Source organism: Equus quagga, chromosome 2 (genome assembly GCF_021613505.1).
Source record: "Equus quagga isolate Etosha38 chromosome 2, UCLA_HA_Equagga_1.0, whole genome shotgun sequence".
Lineage (NCBI taxonomy): Eukaryota > Metazoa > Chordata > Mammalia > Perissodactyla > Equidae > Equus > Equus quagga.
Window position 1 is genome coordinate 110,389,336 of NC_060268.1, and position 22,360 is coordinate 110,411,695.

The 22,360-nt window shown below is 35.5% G+C and overlaps 2 protein-coding genes across 4 annotated transcripts in view; one reads left to right on the forward strand and one right to left on the reverse strand.

The window, feature by feature from the left end:
* The window catches only part of GPR137B (G protein-coupled receptor 137B), a 92,761-nt gene that overhangs the window by 63,932 nt on the left and 6,469 nt on the right, over positions 1-22,360 (forward strand). The window lies entirely within an intron of this gene.
* The window catches only part of ERO1B (endoplasmic reticulum oxidoreductase 1 beta), a 53,711-nt gene that overhangs the window by 7,809 nt on the left and 23,542 nt on the right, over positions 1-22,360 (reverse strand). For 2 of the 3 annotated variants that reach the window (XM_046653848.1, XM_046653847.1), the window contains exons 7-15: positions 17,872-17,992; positions 17,693-17,739; positions 14,969-14,980; positions 13,054-13,080; positions 9,327-9,419; positions 8,950-9,196; positions 7,880-7,949; positions 5,223-5,309; positions 3,939-4,072 (exon numbers count right to left, since the gene is read on the reverse strand). In XM_046653848.1, the coding sequence (XP_046509804.1) occupies positions 3,939-4,072; positions 5,223-5,309; positions 7,880-7,949; positions 8,950-9,196; positions 9,327-9,419; positions 13,054-13,080; positions 14,969-14,980; positions 17,693-17,739; positions 17,872-17,992 (838 nt within the window). The remainder of the gene's footprint in view (positions 1-3,938; positions 4,073-5,222; positions 5,310-7,879; positions 7,950-8,949; positions 9,197-9,326; positions 9,420-13,053; positions 13,081-14,968; positions 14,981-17,692; positions 17,740-17,871; positions 17,993-22,360) is intronic. The other variant, XM_046653849.1, reaches the window with a different exon arrangement.

Here is a 22,360-nt window from a genome sequence, read left to right on the forward strand (position 1 = left end):
ACTCTCAAGAAAGTGGGTATAAATGGAATGTACCTCAACATAAATGCCATATATGACAAGCCCACAGCTAACATCCTACTCAATGATGAAAAGCTGAAGCTTTTCCTCTACAACCAGGAATAAGATAAGAATGCCCACTCTCACCACTTTAATTAATTAATTAATTAATGTTTAAAGTATGCTTTTTGGTGAGGAGTCTTTAGGATTTTCTATATATAAAATCATGTCATCTGTAGATAGTGACAGTGTTACTTCTTCCTTTCTAATTTGGATGCCTTTTTTGTTTTCTTTTTCTTGCCTAATTGCTCTGGCTAGGATTTCCAATACTATGTTGAATAAAAGTGGTGAGGGGGTCTGCCTCGTGGCCAATGGTTAGTCCATGTGCTCTATTTCAGCGGCCCGAGGCTCACCGGTTTGGCCCCTGGGTGTGGACCTACACACTGCTCATCAAGCCATGCTGTGGCAGCATCCCACACAGAAGAACTAGAATGACCTATGATTAGGATAAACAACTATGTACTAGGGGCTTGGGGGAGAAAGAAAAAGAAAACAAGAGAGTAAGATTGGCGGCAGATGTTAGCTCAGGGCCAGTCTTCCTCACCAAAAAGCATACTTTAAACATTAATTAACAGTAAAATTGCAGGATACAAAATCAAAATACAAAAATCTGTTGTATTTCTATACACTAACAATGAACTATCAGAAAGAGAAATTAAGAAAACGATCCTATTTACAATTGCATTAAAAAGAATAAAATACTCAGGAATACATTTAACCAAGGAGGTGAAACACCTGTACACTGAAAACTCTTAAGACATTGATGAAAGAAATTGAATAAGACACAAATAAATGGAAAGATAGTCTGTGCTCATGGATTGGAACAACTAATATTCTCAAAATGTCCATAATACCCAAAGCCATCTACTGACTGAATGCAATCCCTATCAAAATTCCAATGACATTTTCCACAGAAACAGAACAAACAATCCTAAAACTTGTATGGAACCACAAAAGACCCAAAATAGCCAAAACAATCTTGAGAAATAAGAGCAAAGTTGGAGACATATGCTCACTGATTTCAAACTATTTTACAAAACTATAGTAATCAAAACAGCATAGTACTGGCATAAAAACAGACACATAGATCAACAGAACAGATTAAAGACCCCACAATAAATTCACGCATATATGGTCAATTAATTTACAACAAAGGAGCCAAGAATTTACAATGAGGAAAGGATGATGGCCAACATCACTAATACAGGGACGTGCAAATGAAAACCACAATGAGATATCACCTCATACCTGTTAGAATGGTTATTATCAAAAAGACTAGAAATAACAAGTGTTAGCAAGGATGTGGAGAAAAAGAAACCCTTGTGCACTGTTGGTGGGAATGTAAACTGGTGCAGCCAGTATGGAAAACAGTATGGAGCTTCCTCAGAAAATTAAAAATAGGGGCTGGCCTAGTGGCACAGTGGTTAAGTTTGCACGTTCCGCTTTGGTGGCCCAGGATTCACTGGGTCAGATCCCAGGTGCGGACCTATGCATTGCTTGTCAAGCCATGGTGTGGTAGGCGTCCAACATATAAAATAGAGGAAGACGGGCACAGATGTTAGCTCAGGGCCAGTCTTCCTCAGCAAAAAAAGAGGAGGAGTGGCGGCAGATGTTAGCTCAGGGCTAATCTTCCTCACACACAAAAAAAAGAAAATTAAAAACAGAACTACCATATGACCCAGCAATTCCACTTCTGGGAATTTATTGGAAGAAAACACTAATTCAAAGATACATGCACCCCCTGTTCACTGCAACAGTATTTACAATAGCCAAGATATGGAAGCAACCTAAGTGTCCATCAATGGATGAACGGATAAAGAAGATGTGGTATACACTCACTCACACTCACACACACACACACACACACACAGGAATACTATTCAGCCATAAAAAAGAATGGAATCTTGCCATTTGCAACAACATGGATATACCTTGAAGGCATTATGTTAAGTGAAATAAGTCAGATAAAGACAAATACAGTATGATCTCATTTAGATGTGGAATCTAAAAAACAAAACAAATAAAGCAAAAAAAACACAAGCTCACAGATACAGAGATTAGACTGGTGGCTGCCAGACAGGAGGAGGGATGGGGGATGGGTGAAATGGGTGAAGGAGGTCAAAAGGTACAACCGTTCAGTTATAAATAAGTCTTGGGGATGTAATGTACAGCATGGTGACTACAGTTAATAATACTGTATTGCATATTTGAAAGTTGCAAAGAGAATAAATCTTAGAAGTCCTCATTGCAAGAAAAAAACGTTTGTAACTATGTATGGTGATGGATGTAAATAGACTTATTGTGGTGATTATTTCACGATGCACACAAATATTGAATCACTATCTTGTACATCTGAAACTAATATAATGTATGTCAATTATACCTCAATTAAAAAAGGGGGAAAAATAGAATTTGGAAAAAAAGAAAAAATTGAAGGACAAATAAAGACTTTCTCAAACATAAAAATTGAGGGAATTTTTTGTCAGTGGACCTGCCTTACAAGAAATGTTAAGAGTTCTTTAGAGAGAAGGAAAATTATATAGGTCACAATCTCAGATCTACATAAAGAAAGGAAGAGCATCAGAGAATGAACAAACATAAAAAGTTTTATTTTTCTTGTTATAAAAGATAATAGTTTCTTCAAAATATTAATAGTAAGAATGTATTTGATGATTATTGTTTATGAATAAGTGAAGTGAATGATAGCAACGATACAAGGGCTGAGAGAGGAACAGGGAATGCTTGGTTATTATTAGGTAATTAGAGTACTCATGAAGCAATTCGGTCTTATTTGAAAGTGGACTTGAATTAGCTGGAAATGTATATTGCAAACTCTTGGGCAACTACTAAAAATGTTTTAAAAAATGTATAATTGATAGGGGAAGAAAAGAGAGGAAATGGAATAAGATAAATTGATCAATAAAGAACATAAAAGTTAGAAAAAAGAGTGGAAGAAAAAATAAGAACAGGTTGAGAAGAAATAAAGCTGTCCTTGTTTACAAATAACATGATTGTACAAAACTCTAAATAACTGACAAGAAAACTCCTGGCACTAATAATCAATTATAGTAAGTTTGTAGGATACATGGCTAATATTAAAAAATCAATCACTTTCCTGTATACCAGCAATGAACAAGTAGAATCTGAAATTTTAGAAAAACCATATAATTTATATTAGTGCCCCCCAAATTTTTTAAAAAATGCACGTTAAGAAAACATAAGAAATAATCTCTGTATCACTTGGTTCCCTAACTTGTTTTAAAAAATATTCTTCCTTGACTTGACTTTTTGCCTTTTTTTCCAGGGCAGCATAGTATTATTTTCTATGATTCTTTTCCTTCTGTTCTGTATTCCTCAGGGAGTTGGTATCTCATGTATCACTGTAGGAAAATTCAAATTATTTCTGAAACTATCCGTGGTATAAACAAAAAGCAAACTCTATGTCCATATACAGAAAAAAAGGGGTAATAATGAGTGAAAGAAAAATGCCTCCTCAGCTTTAGAAATAAAGAGCAGTTGAAAGGTTTAATCTTTTTCTTTCATCATCTTCTCAACCCAGCTTTCCTTACTCCTGCTACTGCACTTGAACAAGTTATAGCCAGCTAAAGAGATTATTATTAGGAGAATATTTTACCCACAAAATTAAGAAGGCAAAGTGAGAAATACTGACCATCTAAAACCATTCATTTTCCTATGACCTGTAGAGAAACTGACTTGTCTGCATTAAGGACACTTTAAGTGAGGAGAGGTATGATAATATATGATGACAATTCTATCTGTCAGCAAAACAAAACAAACTACTTTAGTAGAGAAGATGATCTTCGCAGTTTGCTGAAACCAGCCTGGGAATCAAAAGTTTTCACTGTGAAAACGGTTCTTACCTTCCAAAAGCATTTAAGAGAGCAACTATTTCCTGTCGAGTGAGTTGGAAGCCTTTAGATGGGCTGTTCTCTGGAAGTTTTTGGATTTCTTTCTCAGAGAATAATATCTTCAGGGCAGTTCCTAAACCCTGAGTCTAAAGAAAATAGTGGTAAACTTACAATTAAAATTTTTTAAATAATAATTCTATTATTATTAATTATTAATAATTATCAATATTATCAGGTTTACAGAAATACTCAGTCACTGGGATGAGAGTCAGGAAATTCTTATGAACTGTGACTTTTCACCAAAATGTTAAACTATGCAAAATAGTTTCTATTTCCTCACAGATTATGTATATGATAAATTTAAGCTGTTAAGGAAATCTGAACAGTTTAACATTTGTTGGACACGTATCTGTTGTTGTTATGTGCTGTCGAGTCGGCTCCGACTCCTGGCGACCCTGTGAGTGAGCGACGTCCACAACCTCCTGTCCTCCACAGCCCTGCTCAACGCCTACAGACTCACGCCAACAGCTTCCTCTAAGGAGCCAATCCATCTTATGTTTGGTCTTCCTCCTTTGCTATTGCAAATTACTAAAATGCCTTTTTTAACCCAGAAAATATTATATTAGGATTACAATGTTCAATTTGTAACCTTGAAAGTGTTCTTTATAGCCCCTAGCAATTCAAAACTCAGAGATTATTAATGATAGCTACACTTAATTTCTCAATTATTAGCATTAGAGAAAATGAAAAATCTGATTTCAGTGTAGCCTTCCTTAAAATAATTCTCTCTTGATTTTCTATGATGAATAAGACATAAAATATCAAACAGTCCTTTTTATACTGAATACATAGGGAAATGGGCCTGCTTGGCAGAAATTTCCTATTTTATGATTATGTGGCCTTATTTTAATCACTGAAACAAATTCAGTGACCAAAATTTGATAAGTAAGTCTTTTTATATAATTATATTTTACCTTTTATATAGGTATATAAAATACTAACATACTCTATTTATAACCAAGAACTTCAGAAATGAATCTGAGATTGTACCAATAGAAACAAATAAAACCAAAACCATTAACATAGAATAGGAAAAACATCCCTACACATACACATGTAACACAGAGACTTTAATATTAATTTTTTTTCATCAATAAAACTGAAAAACCACACTTTGGATTTGTCTATTTCTAAGCTCTAATTCAATGAACACTGAGGACATTTTAATAAAAACTTTCAACTCCTCAGTGGAAAAATTAAAGGTAATAGTTTCAAAATGGAAGACAACACACGAACCTGTAATTTCCCCCATAATCTGCATTTGTCACATCCAACACAGTCCATTATACGGGAGATATTCTTGAAATGTAACCGGAATTCCTCCTAACATGCAGAAAATATTTTAATTCTAATTAGACTTTTAAAATTAAACTGCATTTGTCTGAATTATAAGAAAGAAAGTTTTGAAGTTTATTAATAAATGAGTTGTGTTTTTCAACAGAAGAAGAAAAATATTTGAATTTGTATAGCATAACATGGCACATAAACCAACTAATATTAATGGAAATTTATAAAATTCATTCCACACATTAATTCAACAAACTTTTTATTGAGGGGCTACTCTATGCAAAGCACCAAGATATGCACTATGGGGGCCATAAAAGTAAATAATATGTGGTTTTTACTTTTAAGAAATTTAACTGCTGCTTCCATTTGATATCTGCATACAACCAGTGGTAAACATATCTATTTTATGTTTTCTTTCTTTCGTCCTTCCTCTCTTTATTTATTGAGGAAGATTAGCCCTGAGCTAACATCCACCGCCAAGCCTCCTCTTTTTGCTGAGGAAGACAGGCCCTGAGCTAACATCGTGCCCATCTTCCTCTACTTTATATGTGGGACGCCTGCCACAGCATGGCTTGACAGCAGTGCGTAGGTCCACACCTGGGATCCGAACCAGCAAACCCCGGGCCGCTGAAGCAGAACATGCAAACTTAACTGTTGCGCCACTAAGCTGGCCTGTTTTATTTATTTTCGATGTATTGCTTTGTTTTGTGTGAGTCTAAATCAGAAAGCTAGTCCTGGAACAGTGATCAATTTTCATTGCTCTCCTAAGTGCCATACTCAGTTTGTAACAGGTGCTCCATCAGCATTGCTGAGCATGGGGCCAGACAAGGTGTCTGGTCTCACAGACCCCACTTTTGCTAATGCAGCTTCTCTCGGGATACTTGCTCAATGGATCCTTGTATTTTGCTGTAATAGTTTCCTATAGAGGGGAGACTTCTGCCTGTGAGCACCTGTACATGGTTTCCATGACTCTCAGGTCAGTCTGACCTTATCTGAGGTTAACGCTAGTTGAGAGAAAGTTTCCTCAACTTTACATGGCAAACACAAAACATGAAAATCATTTTATTGTACTAAGGTAGACATTTTACTGCATGAAGCTAGAGGCAAGAAGTCTGAAAACTCTGGCCACCACAAGCCCTGCCCAACTGCCCAGAGAGTTGCGAGGAATCAGTAACTCGGCCATAAGAAAGACAACATAAATAGAACACAAAAACTTCTTTCCTCTCTATTCTCACGTAATTCATGTTCTTTGGAGCAGATGAAAAATAGACTTAGGTTCTCCTTTATACACCTTTGAAAAACAGCAAACAAAATTTCCAGCATTTTGTAGGTGAAAGCTAGTTGTAAAACCTTAGGCCTTTCTCAGTCTTACCTTCCTCATCTACAAAAAGATACATAATTATAGTTGTCCTATCTATTATGCATTCTTAAGATCAAAAGTATAATATTTGTATAAATATTTAGAAAATAGCAAGCATTGCAAAAATGAATTAACATTATCTTAAATACTATAATAGCAATATAACTCTAAAACAACCATATAACAAAACCACCTTCCAAAACTAAAATATAGTTGTGGCTAAATTACTTACTTCATTTCAGAAATACCAAGAAAGTCTTACCAATGGAAAATCACTCAGTACTAATTTATTAGTTCTTGTAATATATCCACATTTAAATATCTTGGGGCCAGATGTGTTTCAGAACTCAGAATGTTTCAGATTTTAGAAATACAGAACATATACTATTATGAAACACCCCACCAGTGTGTGTGGCAACTGCTGTAATCAAATACATTCATGTTTTTGCAACAAAATGTAAGAATATTCATAAAAACCAGAATTTACAAAAAATACTATAAACGTTCTTTCATCAGTTCAGGTCAGGTTTTGCTAACAAATTAATTTGCACCAAATGTAAGAAAAATGTTTCAGTTTTTGGAACTTTTTGCATGTTGCAACTGCACAGAAGATTGTGGAGGTGTCCTAGAAAATTATTTGCCAGTCAATTTCAAATACTTTTATGAAGATTTGAAGGTACGGTGTCTTCCTTAATGTACTGTCAACAGAGGAAAACAAAGAGCTCCTAACACGAAGTTTCCTAATGTTCCTAAAATATATTCTCTTTCTGATGTCACAGGTTAACAAGTAATTTTTGCCTTTTATGTTAGTCTAGAAGAAAAAGACATAGTTGCAAAAACTGTAATATTCCATAAAAGAAACTTTAGAAAAATATACTATTTATTGCCTTCAAAGTGACTAACAGTTCATGATTTTTTGAAAGACATATCAAACAATACACACTGATTTTAAAGTAAGAAAACTTTCTCTCAAAATAAGACCTTTTAGAAAGACATTTATAAAGGTGCCATACTCATTGGTCATAGTAATGACTGACGACAACCCTAAGCAGTTGATCACACTAGAAAGGAGAAAGTCAATGAGAAGGAAGTCTGGAGAAAGGGCTTTTCGTATCATTTATGGTAAAATCCCATCAGACTAACTTCAACAAGTTGGAGAACTGGGAAAGAAGAGCTTGGATGAATAGGATTGAAACACAACCAGTATATCGCTCCCCACTCTGCCCCCTAATCAAGAACTCTTTACCTTTAATGACTTGGCCCCCTTTTTGTCACCCGCAAACATGGATTTCTCATCAAAGTGCATGGGAAAGGACCTGACAAAATGACAATGTTACAATAAGTTACACACGAAAAATTCAAGTACTGTGTATTAGAGCTCTGGTACAACTGTCCATCCCTACAAATATTTAAAATTCATTATTTACTCACGTGTAAGGTTTAGTAATGTACGAAGGTAGCAACAGTTCACATATAAACTATTCAATGAAAGACTAAAGCTAGATACAGATGGCTTTGTAATTTATGAGATTGTAATGTTTTAAAGAAATTACATAATTAAAAAATTAAAAACAATTTATGTGAAAAATATGCAACACTCTCAACATTTTAAAACATCTTTATAAATGTAATGCATAATTTGTACTTTAAACACTTCTTAATCCAACTTTCTTCCATGCTCATCTTAACAACCAGTACACTCGGGTTTTATAGACCAAGAATTTTAAAAGGTTATATTCTAGAAGGTAAGGCTAATGTTCCCTTAGGTACCTATCTTTATGCTAACACAAAACCATCTGAATTTAAATAGTAACTGGAAGAATACAAAATTGGCAGAAAGAGCATCAAAGAACACTTAGGCGTCTCTTAATGATGGGGATATGTTCTGAGAAATGCATCATTAGGCAATTTCATTGTCATGCGAACATGATAGCATGTACTCACACAAACCTAAATGGGACAGCCTGCCACACACCTGGGCGATATGGTACTAGCCTTAGGGGACCACCGTGGTACACGCAGTCCATTGTTGACTGAAACAGTGTTATGTGATGCATGACTGTAGCATTACATTTTGATACTACCTAAAATTTCAAGTTATATTTAAAAACAGCCTACTTTCATGTGTGAAAGTTTCTGCAACAAACCTTCTTGGTCAACATTTTTAGAAAAATTTTTAAATTTTGCCGCTATTCTTATTGAGCTTTGTCCTTCTCACTTCTAATTCTCCCTTTTCCTAACTAACTTTAGGAGTCATTTTTTGTTGTACTTCAAGCACTACCTCATTTTATCAGGTCACTGATACTCAATTCTTACTTTGTGTCTTGAAAGATATTCAGTAGAAGGGTTTTTGTGTCAGCATCCTCTTCTACATTTCCAGTGTAAAGATCAACAATTGAGCGCTCAAAATATGGGGCCACCTTTGATAAAGCTCGGAGCTCAATTAAGTATAAAAAGTATAGATTCTTTAGCCTTCTTGGACCTTCTCCTTTGGTTTCCACACGGTCAAAACGGCGTTTAAATTCTTTCATATTAGGTCCCCAGCTAGGTTTACCCCAGGTTTCTAAAGAGAGAGAGAAATACGTTATAGACTTTTAATAAGTAGGATTTTTTTCTCTATAGGGAATATGCATTTCCCCCCAACAATTTTTACACTAATAGAAGGCAAAACTTCTATGTAAAAATCTGATTACCTTCCAAGAGATAATTTGCACATAGATGTAAATTGATACTAGCATGAAGTCCCGATATAAGCTTATAGAAGACTCTTTTCTCCAGACACAAACCTATTCAGAAAAATATTGAAAAAGAAATCACACACATTTTGATGACAGAAATACTGAATCAAGAAGACTGAGTACACGGGCTTATTTTTAAAGTTGAGATTCAAGGACACTATAATGAATTAAGGGATAATATAAAATAATTAGATCAAGATTCTCTCAGCAGAAGGTAAAATAAGATTCTAACTTCAGAAGGGAGTTAACTGAATATAACCTGATGGAGAATATGACAGAAAAGGTTTGGGCTAATGGAGGGCAAACACTTGGCAAGTTCCCATGTTACCCAGAGGCAACAGCACAGATTTTCCATGGTTTAGGCTAATAATTTATTAAAGCAAACAATTATAAAAAGTCGCCACTTTGGTTTAACAATAGCTGTTTCTCCTTTTCCCTTCCCTATAGATGTTCTTTCTTTGAACCTACGTGATAGTGAGAGAAGAGACTGAAATCCGTTTCTCTCCTTCCCCAGATCCTTTAGTTGTCTTTTTTAATTCTCCACCCTGGAATTCTCTAATTCTGCTTAACTATATGTTCTGCTATGTACCAGTAAGGAGCCCATACTTGGAAAACAGACATGCGGGACTTTCACCAATAAAAAAATGTATGACCATTTACTATGTGAATACAATCACATCAGAAGGAGTTTAGGAATATGGGGAAAATTGTCTTATGTAGCCATCTTAAGCCACATAGGCTTTTGCTCAAAATAAAGGTCAAGATAATTCCACCATCCTATCCTACCCCTGGCTCCATTTTAAAAGATTTTGTCTTACTATAAGAGTAATATGCACTGAGAATGTACCTAATGCCACTAAATACTAAGTTTAAAAATGGTTAGGATAGTAAATTTTATGTTATGCATATTTTACCAAAATAAAACAAAATTTTAAAATAATCTTTATAGAAAATTTAAAAATAAATAAATACACAAAAAGGTTAGTTTTAAAAACCCACTGGATGCAAAACAATTAGCTTTTTCCCTCTCTTACCACCCAAGGGGGTTTGTGGGTTTTTTTTTTTTTTACACTCTCTCCATGGGGAAAAATGGGCTTCAATAGTGAAAACTAAGAAATAACCTCATTTATATGCTGAGGGATTTTTAAAATGCAAAAGTACATATGTGGTTTACTTTGCATCTTTTCAAGATCTTTTAGATCTTTAATTTCCTCTCTATGTTGTACCACAGATAGCTCTGAAGCACTTACCTTCTAATAAGAACAAATAATTATTCTAAGATCTCATCCCATGATTTGGAATTCTTGCTAGAATATGCTCATTGTCATGGACAGAGAGCAAAAGGTAGAAATTAAATTCTATCTTGTAGCTTCCTCATCAAAGGATATGGTCAATTTTGAATGTTTATGGTAACAAGGGATACAAACAATATGAATAAATTTGATAAAACATTAGGTACTAACTTCGTCTCTAGTAAAACTTAATGAAACCTGTTACCAAGTAGCAAAATGACCAGATTTGAAGTTTACTTTCTTTTCCTTCCAATCGAGCTCTTACACCCAGTAGAATGTCTAAAGACTAGAGAAGGGTAAATAGGCAAAGTAAAGCAAAGCTTGTAAAATTCATACGCCTAAGAATGCCAACATGAAAAACTAAGAAGCCATTCCAATTTACAAAGCCCAAAAAGCCCCTTACCTGAAACGGGGATGTGTGATAAGTGTGGAGGAAGGAGTGGAAATGTACCTCCATAAACTGTGAAAATTAGGTAACTTCAAGCAAAATGGTAATGAGACGTGCCAACTGAGGGCACCAACAAGACCCACAACACACTTAGCAGAAAAAGCAGGAGAGCTTCTCCCCACCTACAGTCTGCTGCCAAGCCCGATGCTGTCTCTGATTACTGAGGTCCGAGCAAAACCTTTCAGTCACACTCAAAAGTAACATCTGCAAAAGCTGATCTACAAAGGCAAAATCCACCAACTCCTATTTCTAACAATACAGAGCAAATTCAACTACCCAATTCAGAAAATGGTTCCCCTCTTTCTCTTTTGGATTTAATTTCATTCACATGCATTTTCAGCAACTGAATTATGGGAGGTCGATATATATGTTTTCTCTTACAAAAGAGCTGTAGATTTACTGTAACAGTATGATTTGGCATTTGGATGTTGTTGAGTGATTTTCAAAGGAATTTTTACAGGCTTCATCTACACTCACGGTGTAGGTAAGCTGGATGGCTACTGTCACTCTCAAGCCCCAGATGAGGAAACTGAATCTCAGAAAAGTTCAGTCAGTTGCCTATCAATAGGAGTGCTCTCTGGAACCATGTATCAATACTGAGGGACTCCTATCAGTAGGCTACTAGAAGAGTGGTTGATACAGTATATCCTAGAATCCAATATTGCCCATCAGTTTCATTCGCATCTTATCTTCTGTTATCAATTTTGAGAGTCCCTGACCACCTCTTTTTTTTTTTTTTTTTAAAGATTTTATTTTTTTCCTTTTTCTCCCCAAAGCCCCCCGGTACATAGTTGTGTATTCTTCGTTGTGGGTTCTTCTAGTTGTGGCATGTGGGACGCTGCCTCAGCGTGGTCTGATGAGCAGTGCCATGTCCGCGCCCAGGATTCGAACTAACGAAACACTGGGCCGCCTGCAGCGGAGCGCACGAACTTAACCACTCGGCCACGGGGCCAGCCCCCCCGACCACCTCTTTTAACCTACATACTACTTTTCACAATTGCTATCTTTAGGATAAAGCTAATTAAACAAATCTAAGCATCTTCCACCACATAGGCCACTCATCAATATAATTCCCAGTAGTATTTGCACATCATTAATGTTCACCTTGGTAATGGCCAATATATGCACATAGTTCATTAAAAACAAAAAAATCATGTTCTCAAGATAACATGACCAATTAACAAACATAAAATAGAATTAACTACTTAGTTTAACTCTCTAGAGTTCCTATAAGGTTATGGCTATGAAATATCAATTTTCCTATATCATTCAACTTGCTTATCTTTCATTAATATATTTTAACTTTTGGTCCCATAAGTTAATGGCAACTTGGTAAAATTTTTAAAAGCATCAAATATCCAGTTATTAACCAAGGTTGTTAAAATCCTAGAATGTTTCAGCTTTCCATTAATAATATTTTATATTTTCAACACTAGAAAATATATGATTGCAAGAATATCGAATATTTTGGGATCTATATTGCTTTATCCTTTAATCAAATTTAGACGATCTTAGTATATGTAAATATGTTTTTAAAAATCCTTCTGAATTCAAATTTACCTTGCCTCAATTTCACAAATAAAAAAGTACTTTCTTCCAAAAGGAACGTCTCTACTTAAAAAAACAGATTTGCATAACGGTTACTAGTTTGGATGAACCTTACATATAGAATGGAAACAAGACTGGGGAACCAGTTATGAAAACCTTGACAGTATCTGCCCTGTATATTTCCATAGTGCTGGGTTTCGGCTGACCAATAGCCTCAAATTTTTCAAATAATTTTATCCCAAACTATAATAACCTAAAATGTTATTTTCTTTCAAACACTGTCAAAATTAGTTGTCTGGGTAATGAACCCTAAAACTTACAAAAATTTATTAAATAAATCAATATGTTTTTTATAAGAAGCCAATAAATTTAAAAAGCAGACATAGAAGTTTACCTTCCAGCCATGTGTAGAATGATTCTCCTTAAAAAAACACACACACATAGAATTAGGTTAAAATGTTTTAAACAGTCATTTATAAATTAGAATAAATGAAGCATATCAAATATTTCTTATGGCAGATTAAGGAATAGCTCTAAAAATGTCCACTGCTTCATGTGAAATGGAGAAACAGGCAAATGGTTCCAGAAAATACAGCCCAAAAGTAATTTAACTTTGGGAGAATGTTCTTATAAATGATATTTTGACTAGTAAAATTTCTGGGAAAACATTTCAGTCAAAATATTATGTAAATCTTATTCACCAGAAGGCTTAAACATCCATAAGTATGGGCAGAAAGAGTTTAATAATCTTAAATTTGCTTTTGATGATAACCATAGCCCTGTTAAAAAACCCCAGGAACAAGAGCGAATTCAAAAAATCAAATTATTAACTATTCCATTTTTCCTGAGCTAGTAAAGCTTGGTATATTGCTTCAATTGTCTAAGACTGCTAAGTTTCAAGGGATAATAAAAAATCCTTTAATTTTTAAGACAATTCTTCAGAAAAGTTAATGACTAGAATTTGGGGAGGCCTGATTTATCTGTGTATAGTAAGGCTAAAAGAATTATTTCTAGCCCAATACTGTTCTTCTGAGTGGGGTGAAAGTGGCAATCAATAAAGATCAAAATAGTTAATGCACTTCTTAAGTTACCTATCCTTATTTCAACTGAGAAAAGCAAAGCATGATAACAGAAACTTAACAGATGAGCTGAACAAGGAGTCTAGGTGATAAGTTAGATGGTGGGGAAGTACTTTGCCTCTTGAGGGTCTTCACGCTTTGCAAAACAACACAAACATCTTCCTACAGAGTCATTCATTCAACATACTCTTACTAAGGATCATTCATCATCATCTCACTTGTTTATTCAAAAAACCCGAATGCTAACAGGAAAAGTCTAGTTCTCAAGGTCCCCAATAACCTGGCCTCTACTTATCTTTCTAATTTAAACCACCCCTATATAAAGTCTTTCCTACTGCTAACAGGGTATCCCCAAACATGCTTTTTCCTTAACTCCTTAGTCCATGCTATTTTCTCCAAATAGCACATACTATCCAATTCTACTGGCCTAAATCTGCCCCATTATTTAAAATTCATCTCAAATGCCACCTCTTCCAGTAAGCTTTCCTAACGTCAGTCAAGTGAGTTACGCTTTGTTCCACCTCTAAAGACCTATATCACCTGTCTGTACTATGTATGTGATACTTCTTTATCATTGTTTCTGTATGGTGCTTATCATGCCTGCTATGTTCTTAGCTCCTAGAGGGAAGGTATCATGTCTTATCTATCTTTCTATCCTGCACAATGCCCATCACAGTGCCCATGAACACAGATAAGTAAACATCCATGTGAAATAATTATTTTGGCTGTATTGGGGCACCTTATGACTGATATTCATTCAGTAACCTGGAGTAACCAATTGTTCATAAATTACTATTCATCAGATTAAGTGTTACAATGATAACTGAGGTTATAAATATCAAAGTCAAGACGGAAATAAAGACATCACAAGACAAATTATCTGGTAAAACTTAACTTCTTAAGAAGAAGAATCTGGTAAATCTTAACTTCTGTTTCTTCAGAACATATTCAAGTAGATTATGATAACCAGAAAATGGGGAACTTGGAATGTGATCCTGGTTTCTAAACTAACCACTTAGGTAAAATGTCCTTATATTTTCTTTTTCCACTTACGATAACTTCATATTATAAAATATACTCTTATTCTTTTTGTCACTATTCATTGGTAGCTATATTCTGAAAAAGTAGGATAAATGCTTTCTTTTGAATTAAATAGAGGTGAAATCAAATTTTGATAGTTAAAAACATTTTCTCTATACTTGAAGCAAATACAAAAGAGTTTTAACTCACCATCATCTTCTCCTGAAAGAGAGAATAATAGAGAGGATTTTAGAAAATGTCTTAGAGTTCAGATTCCAATTTTATTTATTTTAATATAGGATTAAAATTTACTATGTGTTAAACTAATAATTATACCATGAACCTTGGTCAGTGTGTAATCACCCTGCAAATGAGACTTCTTAAAAAGAACATTGGCCAAAGAATACAAGACTTTCAGATTGTTTTACACAATAAATGATCAGAAAGCAACTAAAAATACTTCATAAAGGCCACAAGTCTCAATAATTAACTAACAAATATACAGTCACTTCTTCAATCATTATGTCCAACCCTCCCTGAATATTATTGTTTCCATGCTGGAACACTTTTCTCTTTTAAATCACTGCTCCTCAGCACATACACACTTTACTAAAAGTACGTCCCAAACTATAACTAGCGAAGGCCTCCCTGCAGGGGCTACAGGACTGCCTGGACGTGGGGACGAGGCCAGAAGGTTGGGTTCTAGGGCTCCACAGCTGCTCTGCCTTTATTAGCTTTATATGTGGAATTCTGATATGATTTCATTTTTGGAAAAAAGGTTCTGTTGCTCAAATGCTGCTGGAAAGCTAGGAGTAAAAGCCTAACTGTTATGGCTCAGGACAGTGTGGAAGGAACATTAAGTAAAGAACAATAAAGAGCTGTTAGTCAACAACTAGCAGTTTCCACGGAGATCGCAGACAGCCAGCATCAGGAACAGCTATTTAATTACTTCACAGAGCACCCACCTGTCAGCGGGGACCCATTCTCTCCCCTTACCTCGTCTTCTGTCTCCCGCTTTCATATTTTTTCTTCTTTTCTCCCTCTCCTCCCTCTCTTTTTCTGTATAGTGCTCTCCCTCCTCTCCTCATCTCTCCAGCAGTCTCATGTCTCTAATTTACCATAATATGGAAGTGAAGTATTTCTTAGGACTTGATGGTTTTATTAAATGAACAATTATATTTTCTGCTTTAAAAAGTGATCATAGGGCCCGGCCTGCTGGCGTAATGGTTAAGTTCACACACTCCACTTCAGCAGCCTGGGGTTTGTGGTTTCAGATCCTGGGCATAGACCTACACACCGCTCATCAAGCCATACTGTGGCGGTGTCCTACATACAAAATACAGGAAGACTGGCACAGACGTTAGCTCAGTAACAATCTTCCTCAAGCAAAAAAGGGGAAGATTGGCACCAAATATTAGCTCAGGACCAATCTTCCTCACACACACACACACACACACACACACAAAAGTGATCATTGAAAAGTCTGGAAGAATATCTTCCAAACTCTGTACTATGGAACAGAAAGCGTGTGGAGGCAGAAGGAGCTTTCCTTTCTTACTTTAGATAAATTTCGTACTGCTTCAATTTTTATAAAGTCTTGTGTAATAAAAATATTTAAGTTGACAATAGAAAAGTTATAACATAAAAGTAGTAAAAGAGACTGAGGATAAGAAGCCATGCATGCTTTTTCATACTCCAATTCCTTCTCCAGGCAGTGTCAGAATGAATTTGGGGAAGAATATCTGCCACATTGAGATAAAGTGAGCATCTAAGAGCAGTCCATTCATTCAACCTTTCTAAGTCTCTCTGGCTCTCAGAAATGCCTAAAGATACAAATCTGACCAGGAAACTCAGGTTCTTAAGTCAATCCTGGTCTAAAGACAACATCAGAATGGCAAATCAATTACAGGGCTGCTCCCAGGGTCTGGCTCCTCGTTGAGAACAGACTGAGGATGTGCCCAGTCATTTTATACTGAATAACCTCCAACTGTCTACAGCAATGCTATCCCATAGAGATATTAGGTCAGTCACATATGTAACTTAAAATTTTTTTCTAATAAGTTTTTTCTAATATCTACATTTTAACAAGTAAAAGGTATACATACACTACAATAATATGTACTGTGATACAAGAGTTAAAGTAGTCCTACCAAAACAATAAGGTCCTGTTTAACGGCAAATATATTTTACACTGCTTCAGTTTTTAAATTTAAATGAACTAAAATTAAATAAAATGTAAAATTTAGTTTGCCACTAGCGACATTTCATGTGCTCAACAGACCAATGTGGCAAGCGACTCCTTTCTCAGGCAGTGCAGGTTTAGAGCAGTGCTGCAGGCAACCTAACCTTCCAAAACTCCTCGACATCCTCATGACTCTAGGTGTGGTTACAGGGATCAGCACCCCGGCCATCACCTGGGGGCGTGTTAGAAACTCAGGTCTCACTTCAGACCCACGGAATCAGAACCTGTGTTTTAACAAGGCTCCTAGGTGCTGTGTACGCACACTGAAGTCTGAGAAGCACTCTAGGAGCCACTGGTTCTCAAACTTGGCTGCACACTGGAGTCACCCAAAGAGTTTAAAAATACCAACGCCTGGGTCTAATCCCAAAGATTCTGACTTAATCGGTACAGGATAGGGCCTGAACATCAGATTTTTAAGAGTTCCCCAGGAAACCTCTGATATATATTACTCATATGTTGTAATTTATTTTACACAAAGCTCTTAGTTTAGGGCCTGGCACATATCAAGCACTCAATAAATGACAGTAATTATATAAAATGTAAAAATCTTGAGAATTAACTATGAACTGATATTATACTTTTGCTCATTCAAATTAAGCAAAATATAAAATAGATGAAAATTTTCTCAAGTTCAGTTACAAAGACATTTTGTAAACAATCTCTAAAAGCACGAAGATGTATGAAAAACACACCTCTGCTGGGTGCCAGAGGATTTAAAGGACGATAAACAGATCGAGGCCTGAAAAAGAAAGCACAAAACTCAAAACGGTTTGACTTGTTTCTATTATTTTTTTCCAACAGAAGCAAATGATCCCCTTCCTCCACCCTCCCTCTAGTCATCCCTCCTCCTTCCCCTACCCCCTCCAGTTACTTGAAACAGTTTTCTTCGTAGATGCTGTTCCAGACTCTCCATGCCGAGGGCCCTTTATAGCCGGTGTAGCGCTCTGGGTTCAGCAACAGGTCTACGTACTGAGCAGCTGGAGATCTCTCATCTAAACAAGAAACAAGTCAGAAAAACCACCCGTATTTCATCATTTACCCAAAATTCAGCATCACAAAGCAAACAGGACTACCCAAAGCTTAGAGAAATGCTACACTTTTCAAGTAATCTCCAACTTCAATGGTAGAGTGGTCAGCAAACTCGTGACTGTAGTCGACCCAGGATTTATAACAACTTGGACTTAAGAGAGAGGAATAACAGCGCCTCCCTTTCCTGTGGATACTCAGCGCTCTCCCAAGGAACGTAACATCCCTCACTTTAGTAGAAGCATTAAAAAATTTCTTAAGTTTTAACCACCCAGGGCTGAAATGACCTAACAAAATCATAACCTGTTTCAAAAGTTTACGTGATTTCTTCCCTATGTATATACCTAAACACACGCTTAGAAACATTAATTTTGTTGGCGTATATTGTATTAAAAATAGATATTTCCTCGCTACTCTCTACTTGGGCTTATGAAGTAAATAGCTCAATAACTTTGTGATCAAATCTGATCATTCAGAGTCACACAATGCTCTAGCTAAAAAAATACATATTACTAATTTATTTTTACCAATGTTAACATATTGAAGTGCTTTTCCCTCCTCTCAAACCAATATATAGTAAGTACTTCAAGAATTTGTTAAAACTTGTTAAAATAACCATTTTCCATGTTGAAAGCCAAACGAGTATTTACTACATCTCCACTTTGGGACAATATTTTCACAGAAATCTCTGAGGGATACAAAACATAAAGAAAATGGTCTTAATTGTTAAGGCCCACATTCTAGGTAGAAAAGGGTAACACAAGCGTTCATACCCACAGAAAAACTATGATGACTATGCTTCACAAATGTATGATCATAATACAGATAAGCGTAAGTGCTACATATGTTGGCACAGAATTGTTCCTTTATTTATATGCTTCGTACCTGTTAGTGTCCTGAGATTAAATCAATAGAATATAGGCACCTGACCTAAAACAGGGGTCAAATATGGTCATTAAAATATAGTCCCTCTTGTTTCATTACCTGATAGTATATTTTCCTGCCAGTCAACAATATTCATTGGCCATTCAATGATCACAGACTGAGATTATCCATAATAACAAGAGAAAAATGGCATCCTGATCCATGCCTTCCAAGAAATACCTGGGACTTTTGAGATGTACAAAGATAATTACAACTTACTACTAAATGAGTTGTACCTAACTTATAGACAATGGAAATATAATTTTGAAGAATATTGGCTCTATTTCTAGCCCTAACATTATATAAATATTCCACTATAGAAGTTAAGGCACAGAAAATAGGTAATTTACAGAGGGATGTACAGAAATTGTCCCAGGACACAGACTGATTCAAGACTTAAAAACAATAATTTAATTTCAAAAATAAACATTCAAATTATGAAATTAATAAAAGTATTGCTTTTATAGTAAAATTCAAACAGAAGTTTTACAATTCACTAATTTGTTATATATTTTTAATTGCTTTGAGCTGTTCTTGATTAAATTCATTTGTAAAACTGATTTAATTATGTACGTAAGATTTACAAATATTATTAAACATAAATATATCTTCACTGACATATATATATATATTTGTATACAAGAGTGCGCGTGTGCATGTAAGCCTACACATTCGTAGGGTCATCTATGAATGTGAGGACTGGACTACTATCAACCTCGTCTCCCAATAAAACCAACTACATAATCAATGAAGAAAAAAGCCACTAGATTCAGATATTAAAGTATCATTAAATGTTTTAAGGGAGTAGAAAATCATAAGAGCAAAACCAATTATATCAGTTCTTTTAATTACTTTCTTAAGTAAAACTAACATTCTCAATGTTCTTAAGGCATAGACCCTTAATTCAATCAAAAGTTGTTTAAAAATGTCTAATACTTTTTCGAATCATGAAAAAGGTGGGTTTTGTTAACCCACATGGCCCAAATCTGGTCTGCTGTGTATTTTTGTAAAGAAAGTTTTATGGGAACACAAGTCATGTTCATTTGCTTATGTGTTGCTTTTACACTACTATGACAGAGCTGAGTAGTTGCAACAGAGACCATATGGTCCATAAAGCCTAAAATAGTTACTATCTGTCCATTTACAGAGGGAAAAGTTGGTCAACCCTTGACCCATACTGACAAGAATTTCATGACATCCAGAGTGAGCAATGTATGCAGGAGAAGCATACACAGGTTGAGATCTCCCTATAAACACACCGGTACTGGTGCCATCCTTACCCCCAAGGGCAAGCTGTGACATAACTTTAATTAATTTGTTCCTAAACTATAACTTTTCATTTTTACAGCTGTATCATTCGTTCAGATAATTCTCTTTGGATCCCTACTATGTCCTCTCCCAAAAAAGTTTTCTCTTCTTCCTCTGTCTACAAAGCTGCTCCAAAGCTGTTCTTTCTAGTTGATCATGCTAACTATTACCTAAAGAGTCAAAGAAGTTCCACTGAATCAAAATACCTAATTCTTGGAATTCATCAACTTAAATTAATGTTTTTTCCTTCCCCCCAAGTATACCTTTTTTCCCAACTGAATTTTCTTTTCCCTGCACTAATATTAGTGTTATGAGGCCACAGTGCATTTTCTAGGATGCTAAACACTCCTTCCCACCTCCTAACACCCAAATAGCTCTTGAAACATAATGGTAGCATAAGCCAACTTACTGTACAGGCTTTTTGCTTATGCACACAGATCAAAAATATTAAGTTATGGACTCAGGATTAAGCCTACAACACTCCATCACCAACTCTACCCCAAAGTGCTACTAACTCACTGTTAAAACATGATTTACTCAGTTAAGTAGAATCGATAGTTTATATAGCTCCCAAGTAATTTTCATATACAGCTAGATTTAGATAGAACTGATTTAAACAATATTTTTAACTTATTAATGAACATGTTTTACAGGAAAAGATAAAAGTAAAACTCTATCATACTATTTAGATCATTTATGAACAAACTACTTCATTCAGCAAATATTTATTGAGCATGTACCATGTCCAGGCACTGTTCTAGGCACTAGGAATACAGTAGTGAATCCAAAAGACAGGCCCCTGCCATCGAGTAGCTCACAATCTAGTTGGAGAAGACAGACGACAAACAGATAAACTAAATAACATGTGATGCACTCTCATGGAGTTCTTAGTGCTCTGGGAGCAGGCAGCAGTGCAAGACAGACAGCAATAGTGGGTACTATTTTATACAGGGAGGCGACAGCAGGCTTCTCTGATGAGCTGACATCTGAGCAGAAACCTGAAGCAAAGGAAGAAGCAAGCCAAGCATAAAGACAATAACAAAAAGAGAGGGATAGTGGGAGCAGCTTGCCTTAAACTGCTAAATTATTTAAAAACCTACTATTTGATCTATAGGGATCATCTTCCTTCCAAACAAGACAGTACCAAGAACAAAACAGCAGAGAGCAGGGATGCATGGATATATTCCAATAAGCTGGGGTGAATACTCTTTAGATTTTTGTTTTAATCCAATAATTTTAGATAACTAAGTAAATCACTCTAAAGCTACTCTGACAGTATTAAAAAAACTGTAGATATAAATCACAGGGATACACATGAACATTACTACCCAGAAGAGTAGCTGTAACCCAACTAGTAGCATGGTTTTATGCATGGTTTATAAATTACATAAAATATAAAAATTACTAATTATTTCAATTATGTAATCCTAAAAATCTTAAAGGATGATTTTATGTAAATTCTTATAGGACACCTCTTCCACTTTTTTTTTTTAATTTTTGCCAAGTATGTTTTATCTTTTTTTTTACTGAGTTAATGATAGGTTACAATCTTGTGAAATTTCAGTTGTACATTAATGTTTGTCAGTCGTGTTGTAGGTGCACCACTTCACCCTTTGTGCCCACCCCCCATCCCACCTTTCCCCTGGTAGCCACTAATCTGTTCTCTTTGTCTACATTTTTAAATTCCTCATATGAGTGGAGTCATACAGAGATTGTCCTTCTCTAACTGGCTTATTTCACTTAACATAATTCCCTCAAGGTCCATCCATGTTATTGCAAATAGAATGATTTTGTTCTGTTTTACAGCTGAGTTGTACTCCATTGTATATATATACCACATCTTCTTTATCCATTCATCTGTTGATGGGCACTTAGGTTGCTTCCATGTCTTGGCTATTGTAAATGCTGCTGCAATAAACATTGGCATGCATAGGACTTTTGGAATTGCTGACTTTAAGCTCTTTGGATAGATACCCAGTAGTGGAATAGCTGGGTCGTATGGTAGTTCTATTTTTAATTTTTTGAGGAATCTCCATACTATTTTCCATAGTGGCTGCACCAGTTTGCATTCCCACCAGCAGTGTATGAGGGTTCCTTTCTCT